Raw genomic sequence first — 14,371 nt, forward strand, 5'->3', positions numbered from 1 at the left:
AATATTAGCCATATAATACAGGATAACCATACTATAATCCACAGATCCAAAGAGGCTAAGGAGGACCCTAGAGAGGATGCTTAATTCTCATTCAGAAGAGCAAATAGGATAGACATCAAAGGTTGTTCAAGGGAAAGAACAGGACTGGAGCTTACCAAAGTTGTCCTCTAAAAGACTTAACCCAGCAGGGGATCAAACCTGACACTGACAATCACTGCCAAACTTTGGGCAGAGCACAGGGAGTCTTATGGAAGAGTGTGTGCATGGGGGAGCAAATAGAAGGATTCAGAGAAGACAGGAACTCCACAAGAAGACCAACAGAGCCAACAAATATGGATCCAGGGGGGCCTGCAGAGAATGATACAGCAACCAAGGACTGTGCATGGAGAGGACCTAGGCCCCCTGCTCAGATGTAGCTGATAGGCAACTCAGTCTCCAAGAGGGTCTCCTAGTATGGGGAACAGCATCTGTTGCTGACATGGGCTCTGTTGTCTCTCTTTGATCACCTCCCCCTAGAGGGGTGACCTTCCAAGGCCACAGAGGAAGAGGATGAATGCAGTCCTGATGAGACTTGATAGGCTGGGGTCAGTTGGTAGAGGATGAGGACTCCCCCTTTCTGAAGATTAGGGGAAGGGGAAAGAAGGGTGGGGCCAGGGGAAGATGAGGGAGGGGGCTACGATCCAATGTAAAGTGAATAAATTTAAAAATAAAAAAAGAGTATTGTGGCTGTGTGTTGCAAGGTAGGAAAAGGAAATTCCTCTGGGATCCTGCGAGGTCTGGTTACTAAGGGTTCCTGGTATAACATGTTTCTAGGAATTGGAGGCTCCCAGGAATAGGGAGGACTAGGAAGGAAGATGTTGAGGGGGCCCACAGGTGGGAGGAAAGCAGGGCGTTCCACCAGGATCTTCTTAGTCCGCTGGCAATGGGGGCAGTGTGAGAAGAGGACACGACAGCTACTCTGCTGCAGAGCTGAGGATGAGACCGTGGGGTTGGCTTAGAGGAGAGAAGGGAAAATGAAGATCTGAAGTTACTCTCCCCGATTACCTGGCCTACTTGCTTCTGTGGGAGGCGGCTGGCAGGTTCCCAGGAGTGTCTGCTGGACATGGGGGCTAGGATATTGAAATGAGTCAGGGGAAAGGAAGTTTGGAGAGGAAGATCTGTGCGATCCACTGGAGGTGGGGGCAGAGAGGAAAGTAGCCCATAGCAGGTGGTCTGTCACTGAGCTGGTCATGAGATTGGGGGATTGGATTTGGAGGAGAAGAGGGAGAGATGGAGATCTGAAGTTAGGCTAACCACTTTCCTGTCCAGAGTACCTTTATTTTCTGAAAAACTTTCATACAACAATTAAAATTGTGCCATAATAATAATCAATTATTATAATAACATGTACTTATATGAAAAAATCTAAGTGTAGGCATAGTTTTAGCCTGTTATAGGTGATTCAACAATCTAATCCTATGTATTAGTCAAATAATTGTTTATATATGCCTCAGCATTCTTAGTATATTATGCTTGGCAATGGGTATCAGCTTAGGTTGAGTTTGCAAATTATGACATTTTAGTATTTCATCATGATTTGATTTCATTACTTTTTAATCTTGTGTTCAATACTGTTAATGCTACAGCTTTGGTGCTAATTTTTCCTTTTTAGATTTACCTTTATACATTGTGGCTTTAGCAGAATCGAATGAGTTACATGTTTTAAACTAGATCTTTGCATAACTTCTGTGTAGTTTTCATAATTTCTTTTTTTAACAAACACAGGCTGGATCCTCTAAATAGAATTGCTTTAAATCATGATTTGTATAGCTTCTCCATTACCCATAAACAAACCAGGTGTGTAAGAGTTGTGCCAATCTGTTCTACATATCTTAGTTTTACAGTCAATGTTGTCAATAAGGAATATAGTGTTTACCTTTTAGTATGTGTTTCTCACACCCAAAGAGTGAGTGAAAGTGTGATATATGTATGCATTGTCACAGGGTCTAGCTGTAGCTTAAGATGGCCTTGAAATCAAGACAATTTTCCAGCTTCAGCCTCCTGAGTTATGGGCCTATATGCATGAACCACCTTGTCTGGCTGAGTATACATTTTGATTGTGGCTTTTTGAGATTGTAGACTTCATGTCCATTTGTAACTTTCATTTGACAGCTTTTATGCTTATTTTAGAGCCAGCATATATGTATATTTGCTGGTGTTATCTATATTTTTCTCCTTTTTTATTTGTTTTTGTTTTGAAGGTAAGAGAAAGGAGTGATTTAAAGTATTAGTGTAAACTGTAACTGTACAAGTATTTACTTTACCTAAAACAAACAGAGGTAAAAACTATGTGATATTTTAGCACCTGGAAAAAGAGGGATTAAAATACATTGAGAAAGCACATGTAAATGAAGTTTAATACTAACAACAAAATATTTTAATTCACATGTTTATAAAGGGAAAAAGAAGAGAGACTTAATTTTAAAAGGAAATAGAGAAAGAGAAACAGTGAGTGGTGCAGTTGTTCATGAGGTAGAGCCAGAAAGCCCTGGCTGATAGAGTTATCTAGAGTGATTTTTGCTTCATACTTAAGGGTAGTCTCAGCATAAGACAAAAAAAAATATATAAGTATCAATAGCCTTCAAGGCTATGGCCACCTAGGTTTGCTGTAACAGTTTCTTTCAAAGCCAGCTGTTTTTATCAAAGTCAGCTGTTCCAGGATAGAAGGAGACATGGTAAAGCCAGGGATTTATATCAACATGACAGCAGGTTTCATTTATTTTTTATTTTTTATTTCTACTATGAAGTAAGTTTCCCAGTCAAAAACAATACTGAACAGAATTCTATGATGATATACAAGGCAGTCTGTGAGCTTATGGAAGGTGGTTTTTGCAGAAGCATAATGTACATACCTGCAATATCCATTCCAGCAAGGATAAAGGAAGTGGTCCAATGTAGTTAATGTGCAGTCATGCCATTGACTGATCTCCCTAGAAAGTGATGCCATATTGGGATTCAGTGTTGGTTTTTGCTGCTGGCACATTTGGTACTCAATAGCAGCTACAGTCAGCTCAGACTTGATGAGAGGAAATCCATGATTTTGAGTCCTTGCATGACCACTCTCCCTGCCGTCATGGCCACGTTGTTCATGGGCTCATTAGGCAATGGCAGGGAAGTATAGCTCTCATTTGTCATCCAAAAAGCTCATTTTTGCAGATGATAGAGAGCATTTCTGAAAACCACAAGTGGTCAAAATGCATGGATCAATCCACTATGGGTTGCCTGCCTCAGTCAATATAGCTACAACACACAAGGCTCAGGGAACTTAGCAGAAAGTGGATATAAACAATATAAGAGCAGAAGAACCAGGATATCTACTGTAAGAGAGAATGCTTTAGATATGTCAAAAGGGCTGAGTCAGCAGAACCCTAAAAATATAGTCACTGAAACAAGACCTACACAATGGTAACACAAGTCGACAAGCTAATGTGGATGTAGAAAATCTCATAAACCTTTCCCATAGATGAAGAGTTACAGGTAACTATTGGGTGCTGAAAGAGAGAGAATCTTTTCTAGGGATGAAAATCACTTTCTAGGGATGATCAAGCAGCCAGTTCTATAGACAAATACACATAAGCAACACTAAATGAACTCAGTACTCTATATGTGTGTGTATGCACACACACACACACACACATATAAATATGTGTGTATCTGTGCTTGCATATACATACACACATACATATATGTATATATGACAATGACTAAAGAAGACGTCACAAGTTAGAGAGAAGGTCATAGAGGAGCTGGAGAAGGGAGCAGTAGAAATAATACAAATGCAGTATTAATGTGTGAAAATTTCCAAAATTTAAGTAAAAAAAGAAATACGCCAAATCAGATGTCTGAAGGATTTTATTTATTTATTTATTTATTTATTTATTTATTTTTACCTTCCAGAATATAAAAATAAACTGACAAGGACTGGATTTGTAGGATCTATTCCAGAATATAAAAATAAATTGACAAGACTCCTCAGTGACTAAAATGCTTGTTGTGCCAGGCATGGCCATGTGACTTTGCATCCTCAGGTGAAGGCCAGGTGAAGTGGCATGTGTCTGTAGACCCAGCATTTGAGGCGATAGGTATTTCCCTAGGGGCACACTCATTAGGCAGTTGAATTGAAACCATCTCCAGGCCCTGATTAAAAATAAGTTGAGGAATACTATTAGATTATGGACCTCTTGCTTTAAGATCAGACTTGTGTCTCTGTGTGGCCTGTCCCTCCAGACAAAGAATTGGCAGTCCCCTTCCCCCAGCTTCTTTTCTCCCCAAATTCTTAAAGATGCAACAGGTACTTACAAACAAATGTGGCTCTTTATCTCATTTGATGCCTGACCTGAAACTGGCTTGGAGCTGTGGCAAACTCCTCCAAGCACCTTAGGAAGAGCTACCGAAGCAAGACTCCCACTCTCTTATTCTCTTTCTCTTGTTCTAGTTGTCTAACTTACCTGCTCTTGTTCTCTCTTCTTTCATTCTCTTCCCTTCTTCCCTCCCTCTTTTTCTCCCTGCTTCCTTCCTTCTCTTCTTCTTTTTCTCCCCTCTCCTTTCTTCAGGTTTCCCTGCAATGCTGTGTGCAGAAGATATCTCTTTTACCATTTAACCTTAAGACACCTTTCTTAATGTTTTTATGATGCTCTTCCACCTTATGATCCTGTAATGCTGCCTTTGGCATGATGTACTGTCCCTCGTGATGCTTTCCCATCTCATGGCCTAATGATGTATTCTATGGTCATATGTTGTTGGGGGCTGGTCTTGTGTGCTGTGTATTGGGATGCTGATTTCTGTGCCGCAAGACCTGGTTGTAGTCTGGATGTTGGCATTGTCATTTTTATGAAGAATTTCCTGTCTCAATGTTGTGTAAAAATTACTTCCTAGTTATCTCTGGTTGGTTAATAAAGAAACCAATTAGCCAATAACTGGGCAGAGGAGGGACCACTGTTCTTAGTCTGGGAATCTCAGGTAGAGAGACAGAAGGAAGAGAAGGAAGAGAAGGAAGAGAAGGAAGAGAAGGAAGAGAAGGAAGAGGAAGTTGCCAAGAAGAGTTTGCTGTGAGGACAGAGAGTTATAACAGAAGGCCAAGGCAAGACTGCGATGGCAAGTAAAAGAGCTCATGGCTGGGAGGTAACCAGACTAGCATAACTGGGTTAGAATAAAAGAATATCTGCCTAGTTAAAGAGCTTAAAGCTTGTTGAACAAATCTAATAGGCCTCTGTGTCATTATTTGGGAACTAGGGTAGGTGATAGAAAAGACCCCTAATAATACAATAATTTGACAATGTATATCACTCTTAACAAATCTTATTTTCTAAGGGGTCATTTTTGTGTGAGCTCCTTTTTAGAGTCCATCAACCACTCTTTTATAAACAGCATTCTAGGTGCAACCCAGATACACATCTCCTTCCTTAGAAGAGATAAGCATATGTATTTAACTCTCCTCCTTTTCCTAGTGTTTATCTGTGTGCACAAGGATGTTGTGCCCTCTACATATCTGTATGTCTATTGCCTGTCTGTCTGTCTGTTTTAGAGTTTGTATTGCTGCAACAAAACACTATGATCAAAATCAACTTGGAGATGAAAGGGTTTAATTCACTCACAGTTCATCATCAAAAGCAGTGAGGACAAGAATCTGGAGGCAGGAGCTGATGCAGAGGCCATGGTGGGGTGCTGCTTACTGGCTTACCCCTCATGCCTTGACTGACATGCTTTCTTGTAGAACCCAGGACCACCAACCCAGGAATGGCTCTACCCACGATGGGCTGGGCCTTCACTAATTAAGAAAATGCCCTATAGGAGTCTTGTCTATAACCAGATCTTATGGAGACATTTTCTTATCTCTGTCTATCTATCTATCTATCTATCTATCTATCTATCTATCTATCTATCCATCTATCTCAAACACACGTCATTCTCCTTAGTCATTTGAGGAACCTCCACCTCTGCCTTCTTCAATCTTCCTTGTTACTCTCTTTCTGGTCTTATTCTCAGTACCACAAAATTCTATTTTTACTTTCAGTTCATTACCTCTTTCTCTTCCATCCCTCTTTTCTCTCTCCTCTGTATTTCCTGACTCCACACTCTATTAAGACCTACCCCTCCCCTCTTTCTATCCCCTTTCTACACACACACACACACACACACACATACACTTTTAAATCTATAGTCATTGTGAGAGAGAAAACACATGGTATTTGTCTTTCTGAGTCTGACTTATTTCATTTAATTTAGTGACCTCCAACATATGCCATGATCTTATTCTTTAGTGATGAATAAAATTTCATTGTGTATGTACTGCGTCTTCTTTATTTATCCATATCTTGTTGGATGCTTAGGTTGGATGCATTATTTTGCTGTTGTGACTACTACAGAAATAAACATAGATGTAAAAATATCTTTGCCTCTGCTGACTTAGGGTCCCTCAGGTGTACACCCAATAACGGCATAGCTGTGTCATATTGAGCATTTTGCTTTCTGTCTTAGAGGACCACCACTGACTTTCACAGGGGATGTACTAGTTTATTCCTCACTGCAGTATATAATGGCTCCTTTCCTACATCCTTGCAGCATGATACTATTTGTTTTCTTGACAGTCTTTCTGGGTGACATGGCATAGCAGAGAAGTTTTAATTCATATGTCTCCAATGCCTAAGGATATTGAATGCTTTTAAAAATGCTTACTCAGTGCTTATCTTTGCTATTCTAGACTGTCCTCAACTTGCTATGTAGCCATGAATGGCCTTGAATCTCTAGCCTCCCAACTGTGGGAATTATAGGCATGTACCACTACATTTAGCTTACGGGGTGTCAGAAACTGAACCCAGAGTTTCATTCCTGTCTTCAGTTCTGCATTTCTTTTAAAAAAGAATTATTCATTTACTTAATTTGTGAATTTATTGATGGATTTAGTTTTGTGTATTTAACTTTTGTTTTTTTTAATATAGTCTATATATTAAACCTTTACCTGATGTGTACTTGCTAAAGATTTTCTCCCATTCTATGAGTTGTTTTCTTCACTTGAGTGATTGTATGTCAAAATGAATAGAGGGAATCTTACAAAACTTCAACTTTATACAAAGAACTATAGGCAAATGAGGAATACTGAGTTGGAAGAGAAATAGTATTCTGCAGAAGAGAGCACACCAATTGATTATACAAATAAAAGTATATATACTAAATATGTATACATATACATATATCTATATATACATATATATGTATATATATGTACACACACCCGATATATCAACAACTAGTGAAAAAAGAGGCCACGAATTTGAAAGAGGAAAGGGTTTGGAGGGAGAAAGGGGAAGAGAGACATGTAATTATAATCTAAAAATTGAAAAAAATATTTCTAAAAATCATTTAAAAAAATCAAATCAACATTTCTTAAAAACTTGTAAGTTAGTGGTAGAGGGTATGATCACCATATACAAAGCCCGGAGTTTTATTCCCAGAAGATACAGGTAGAAATTTCACATTTCAGATAGATTCTACCCTTTTTTTAAATTCTTTTGTTATTGACCATATTAACTCCTTTGGGTCTATTATGTTAGCAGAATATTTACACAATTCCTAATGGTTCATAGCTTCGCTTCATCTCAGGTGGATTTTCTGGACTTATGGACACAGTTACTGTTCTCCCTTGGCTAGACTCAGTTTCCCTAGCAGCTTTTGACAGACCTACACCCTCTATTATGGTTATTTTTATATCAAAACATACTACTAGCAAAGAACATTAGGACTTATAATGAAAGCAATAAGATCTGTTTAAACACACACACACACACATACACAAAAATACACAAGCATCAACTTCTGGTCCCTAGTTCTTTCTAGATGATCATAACCATTTGTCTTACTTTCTTTTTCCTTAACTCATCCTGGGAAAGTTAGAGACTGACAACAACATTAATTTTTTTTTACATTTATTTTCACCATAAAAGCCTTCATATGGACTCGTCTCCAGGCCAACTGTTATCTGGTTAGTTTTTGGAAAGAATTTGCACAGTCAAGTCACCAAGTGAGGTGAGGATGTACGTGGACATAAAATGCCACCAGAATGGTAGAGCCCTTGAGAGTCTATCAGTGCAGGAAGTTTTAATAACATCAGGGAACAGTTAAAATGGAAGACATGGCATCTACTCATCCACAAGCCCATTTTGTGGCTGAGATTTCTTTCTGTCTCACATCATTTTAGGCACTGCAGTGCCTTCAAAGAGGCTTGCTTCAGGTGGTTGTTTCCTAGTATTAGGATGATTGAGTGACCGCAGGGATAGAGGCATGTGGCTGTCAAACCAGTTACGAAGAGTAGTTTGTTTGATGGCAGAATAAAGTAATGTACTTCTAGGGTAAGGCCTACAAAATGTAAGATAAAGAGGATCATAAAAGATACTAGAACTTTCAAGGCTCTCACATGAGCTTCCGTGTTGAGGTCTCTGAATTCTGAGCCATCGGCCTGCATCCGCCTGATGTGTCTCCACAGGAAAATGATCAACAGGAGACAGGTAATCAGAGATACCACAGCGAAGAAAGTCACTCCCAGATTGGATAAACTTTGCTTAATAAGTAAGTCATCTTTCGACTGGTGGAGCCAGGATGTGTAGTTCATTTTAAAATTCTTAATTATCGTCACCACTTGTGGAAAACATATTAACCATGAGGTAAGCAAGCATCCTGACAGAAAGATAAAAATTGCACTAATTCTCCTTTTTAGCCAGAGAAACACAGAGTTGGAAAAATTCGCTATCTTTAGAAAGTAGAGGATGTTGAGGTTGGTAGCAAACCAGACATTTAAGTGACTGATAAGTACCCATAGGTAAGTAATACATTCAGTTACGTTGCCAGTAGTAAGGATGTGTGGTACGAATAATTGTATATATCCCTGTAAAATTACTATCCATATGACGCAAATTCTGGAAATTGCTAAGCCAATGAGAGTGAAACCAAACTTGGAGAGCTTCTTGTTCTTGGCATAGTCCATGCAGTTCACAAGTGCAATAAATGCATTCCCTAAAATGCCTACCACTGCCTCACCAACAACAACACAAAGGAGGATGCCTTCTGCTGCATTCAGCATCTTTGCAAATCACCTCAGCTTGCTCTGTTCATCTATCATAGATTCTCTGCTGGAGAATGTTCCATATATATTGCTTCTTGATGGAGGAGTTATGGCATCTTCTTTACACAGAGACAAGTTCTTCAAGCCTATTGTCATGTGATGGAGTCAACTTTATGGGGCTTCCTTCTATTTATTTTGAAGATTTAGCTTGTCTATAAAATGTGTGCAGGCTAGTGTTTGTTTGAAGTTTGTTAATAAGCAAATGGAAGTTCCTGTTTCATGGAATTTACTTGTTCCCTTGAGACTATTTGCATTTAGCAATCAAATGTGGAGTGTGAGTGTTAGACACACTTGTCAGACAACGGAAAACAGCACTGCTCTGCCTCTTCTTTATTATGAAGCTATCATTGTGAGCTAGGCATGATGCCACATGCCTTTAGTCCCAGTACCTTGGAAGGCTGAGATTACTTGAACACAGGGCTTTGAGACCTGGGTTATATAGCAAAACAACTTCAGAAATTGGAAAGAATCCAAACTCCAAGACACACACACAAAATCTGACTCAAAAACTGACTTCAGTAAAATGTAAGCTCACTATAGAACTGGGAGTTTTCCCAGAGCAGCTGTGGTGATTTACATACTGAATTCTGTGACCTTCATGCAGAAAAATTGTGCTGATGAATTTTGAACAGTCTCTTCATTTCCCATACTTCAATTTGACAACATCCTTTCTTTTATACATTCAAGAAATATTTCTTTCAGTGTTTCAGTATGCTCTTCTCTGGTCTGAGAGGTAAGATGCTGAGTTCATAGATCCATAAAGCCCTCCTGGTCCATAAGGCTTGTCTTCTACTGAGGGAGCAGAAAACCTCAAGTAAATGGATACATGATTCTAAAGTTAAAAGTGACATTTATTGAGTGTCTAACATGTTAAACATTTCATAACTCATCTTCTCAACTAATCTTCAAACTCTGCCTTTAGTACAGATACTATTTGCATTATTATAATCATGGTTGATGTGCCTGAGTATGTGTGCTTTAGAGACAGGCTTTCCCTTTGTATGTATGGATAGATTTGCATTTGTGACCCTTCTGCCCTGTACTCTGATTCCGGAGATCATGGTCATGCACCACCTTCAACCACATCTTCAGTTTCAAATGAATGAATGGAAAGAAGACGTCTCTTTCTCTTGGCCTGATTTATAGGTATAGATTACTGGAGCTCACAGTGAAAGAGAGTCCAGCATAGGCACACTGTACATGAAACAGAGTCCATGTATGCGTTTGCCACAATAATATTCAGATAAAAACTATCAATTTGAGATCGAGTAGGAACATGTAAGGGACTGGTGGGAGGAAAGGAAAAGGAGAAATATATGTACAGTTAATAAGGATTGAGAGTATGGATCATCATCATCAATATTTATTTCATACATTTTCATTTTATAATCTTAGTCTTAATAAAACTATTTTTTTATCTAAAATTGAACATTGCTGCAAAAGGAGAAGTCAAATTAAAAGTAAACTGATATTGACAAAAATTGCAAGAAAACAAAAACCCAATAATTTTGTATTCATATAAACTACAAACTGATTTCTCCAAACATCACAAAATATTTTCTAGATAGCAAATTAAGTGGGGGAAAACCCCCACAACATATATATGGTATAGTGTTAAAGCATAAAATAATAAAGAGAAGCATTAAGATAATGGTAAAAAAGAACTCAGGTAAACAATTGCTCAAAAAGTATGTGCTAGGAGCTAAAACGTCAAACTCAGTATGGAATATGTATTCATTTTTAAAGTGAGCTTTTGTAATAAGACAGCACAGAAAGAGTAAGAAGATGATGACTGACATTTATTCACAATTAAAATATTTCTTTACTCTTTCTTGAGAGAGTTATCAATTCTGTAAGAAATTTACTGAATTCTTTCCCATTAGAATTTCCACTAAAATAAATTAAAACAACAGTTGGTATGTACCTGCTTACCCTAGAAATTCATTTTCTGCAGTGTCCTTGACACCTTCAGTGCACAGCCCTTTTTCTACCCAGAATTCTTCTTGCTTTTCACCCTACTCCTTAGCCTTACTCAGATTAGAGCTATCTTTTTTTTTTTTTTTTGCAGTTTTACTAGTTTTATTGCTTAAGGATTTTAACATGCTCTAATTTACTCCAAATTTTTTAGCACTTACGACTTTTCATCATCTTCAGATGATTGATACTTCATGCTCTTTTGAAAGGTCTCTCAAGCATTGGCTAAAATTAAGTAAAATATTTTCTTCTTTTAGCTTCCATTAAACCATGTTGACAAGATACAACACTTATTTCACAAGAGCCATCTGGTGACTGACTCCAAGGAAACAGCATCTTCCAGACACAACAGGACAAATATACATTATGAACTCATATCCATGCACAAGATCTGCACAGATTCAAAACATCAAGAAATGAAATTTTACATAAAGTTCCACTTCTAAACAAGAAGCTAGTTGCAATTTATACCTCCTGGGAAAGGGAATAATTTGTTTTCTCCAATGAAGTATCGATAATTATATTAACCATATTCCAGGGCAGGCCCCCATGCCTAGGTTCATTGCTGATGCAGTTGCTATGGAAAATGCTTTGATTATTCTTTGAAAAGTTAAATATATGTCCCCAAAAAGCTACTGTGTGATATCAAAAAGTATTTAAAACAGGTTCATACAAAAGTTACACTCAAATATTCATAGAAATATTAACCATAACAACAACAAAAAGTATAACAAGGTAATGGCCAATTTCAGTTGAATGATTAAATAAAAGTACTAGAGCTATCTTAACTTCAGTAAACCTTCTCTTACCCAAGGACTTAGTCATTAATTTGCTCAGCCTCAATTATATATATATATATGTGTGAAATATTTGTTCTTACATTTCTAGAAAAGGGGACTAGTCTAGAAATGTAAGAACAAATATTTCAGTTATTCATTGCCATTTTTTCTTGTTAGAATATATTATCCATTACACTGTAGCCATTGTTCAACAATATAACTTCACAAGTATGAAACTGTTGTTTAAAGAAAGTTTTTTTGTTTTGTTTGTTTTGTTTAATCAGAGGCTAGCATCCTCAGTCTAGGCTCCCAGGGTCAGGGAGACTGCTGCATGGCCATTGTTGTGAGTTTGAAGCAAGCCTAGATTAAAGAATGAGACCTTTCTCATTTATGAAATATTTATGCCTTATAATAGTCATTTTATATTTATTTAAAAGAATGGAAAAGTAAAGCCAAACTAAATGTAAGCAACATAATATAAATAAAATGTTTATAAATAATTTTTAAAACAAGATGAATCAATTATATATACATTAGGGTAACTGATATTCAGAGTGCAGCTGCCCAGACAGCATTACACATTTCCAACTAACCTGGTAAATTTTGTTAAAAAATGGGGCTACAGCAAATCAAGTAATCCAATTAAAAAGTGAGGTACAGAGCTAAACAGAGTTCTCTGTTAGAGGAATATAGAATGGCAGAGAAACACTTAAAGAAATGCTCAAAGTCCTTAATCATCAGGGAAACGCAAATCAAAACGCCCCTGAGATTTCACCTTACACCCATCAGAATGGCTAAGATCAAAAACTCAAGTGACAATACATGTTGCAGAGGATGTGGAGAAAGGGGAACCCTGCTCCATTGCTGGTGGGAATGTAAACATGTAAGCAGCCTTGCCAAGCCACAGAGGAAGACATTGCAGCCAGTCCTGATGAGAATTGATAGGCTAGGGTCAGATGGAAGGGGAGGAGGACCTCCTCTATCAGTGGACTTGGAGAGGGGCATGGGAGGAGATGAGAAAGGGAGGGAGGGTTTAGGAGGGAATGAGGGAGCAGGCTACAGGTGGGATACAAAGTGAATAAAGAGTAATTAGTAAATAACTTTGAAAACCAATTTGGTGCTTTCTCAGACAATTAGGAACAGAGTTTCCTCAAGATTCAGCTATAGCACTCCTAGGCATATATCCAAAAGACGTTTAAGTATACAACAAGGGCATTTGCTCAACCATGTCCATAGCAGCTTTATTCATAACAGGTAGAATCTGGAAACAACCCAGATGTCCCTCAACAGAGGAATGAATACAGAAATTGTGGTACATTTACACAATGGAAAACTACTCAGCAATTAAAAACAAGGAAATCATGAAATTTGCAGGCAAATGGTGGGAACTAGAAAAGATCATCCTGAGTGATCTTTTCCTTAGTGATCCCAGAAACAGAAAGACACACATGGTATGTACTCACTTATAAGTGGATATTAGACATATAATATAGGACAAACATATTAAAATCTGTTCACCTAAAGAAGCTAAACAAGAAGTAGAACCCTGGGTAAGATGATCAATCTTTACTTAGAAAGACAAATGGGATGGACATTGGGAAGGAGAAAACAGAAAACAGGACAGGAGCCTACCACAGAGGGCCTCTGAAAGACTCTACCTAGCAGATCCTGAGGCTCCTAAGCATACTTTGGGTAGAGATCAGGGAATCTTATGAAAGAAGCAGGAGATAGTAAGGCCTGGAGGGGACAAGGGCTCCACAAAGAGAGCAACAGAACCAAAACATATGGGCACAGGGTTTTTTTTCTGAAACTGATACTCTAACCAAGGACCATTCATAGAGATAACAAGAATCCCTGCACAGATGTAGCCCATGGCAGCTCAGTATCCAAGTGGGTACCCTAGTAAGGGGAACAGGGACTGTCTCTGATATGAACTCAGTGGCTGGCTCTTTGACCACCTCCTCCCAAGGGGGGAGCAGCCTTGCCAAGCCACAGAGGAAGACAATGCAGCCAGTCCGGATGAGACTTGATAGGCTAGGGTCAGATTGAAGGGGAGGAAGACTTCCTTTATCAGTGGACTTGGAGAGGGGCATGGGAGGAGATGAGAAAGGGAGGGAGGGTTTAGGAGGGAATGAGGGAGCAGGCTACAGGTGGGAGACAAAGTAAATAAACAGTAATTAGTAAAAATAAAAATAAAATGTAAAAAAGAAAAAAAAAGTTATTCTAGGGCTGCTCTGAGCAGTTCTGAGCTTCAGAGCACTTGTTGCTTTTGCAGAGATCTGGCCATATTTTCCAGCACTCACACAGTGGCTCACCACCCATCTGTAATTTACTTCAGTGCCAGGGAACCCGACAGCCTCATCTGGTCTTTGTGGGCACCAGAAACACACGTGGTACTCAGGCATACATCAGGCAAAACTATACAAATATTGATATGGAATCTTCACACAGAAAACAAATTAAG

The 14,371-nt window shown here is 38.5% G+C and overlaps 1 protein-coding gene across 1 annotated transcript; it reads right to left on the reverse strand.

Annotated features, from left to right (window-relative positions):
- Positions 1 to 8,224: 8,224 nt before the first annotated feature.
- Positions 8,225 to 9,112, reverse strand: LOC110560621 (taste receptor type 2 member 107-like). Its single transcript, XM_021656611.1, has one exon. It carries the CDS (start codon positions 9,110 to 9,112, stop codon positions 8,225 to 8,227), a length of 888 nt encoding a protein of 295 aa, XP_021512286.1.
- Positions 9,113 to 14,371: the final 5,259 nt, after the last annotated feature.

This window comes from Meriones unguiculatus, chromosome 5 (genome assembly GCF_030254825.1).
Source record: "Meriones unguiculatus strain TT.TT164.6M chromosome 5, Bangor_MerUng_6.1, whole genome shotgun sequence".
Taxonomy (NCBI): Eukaryota; Metazoa; Chordata; class Mammalia; order Rodentia; family Muridae; genus Meriones; species Meriones unguiculatus.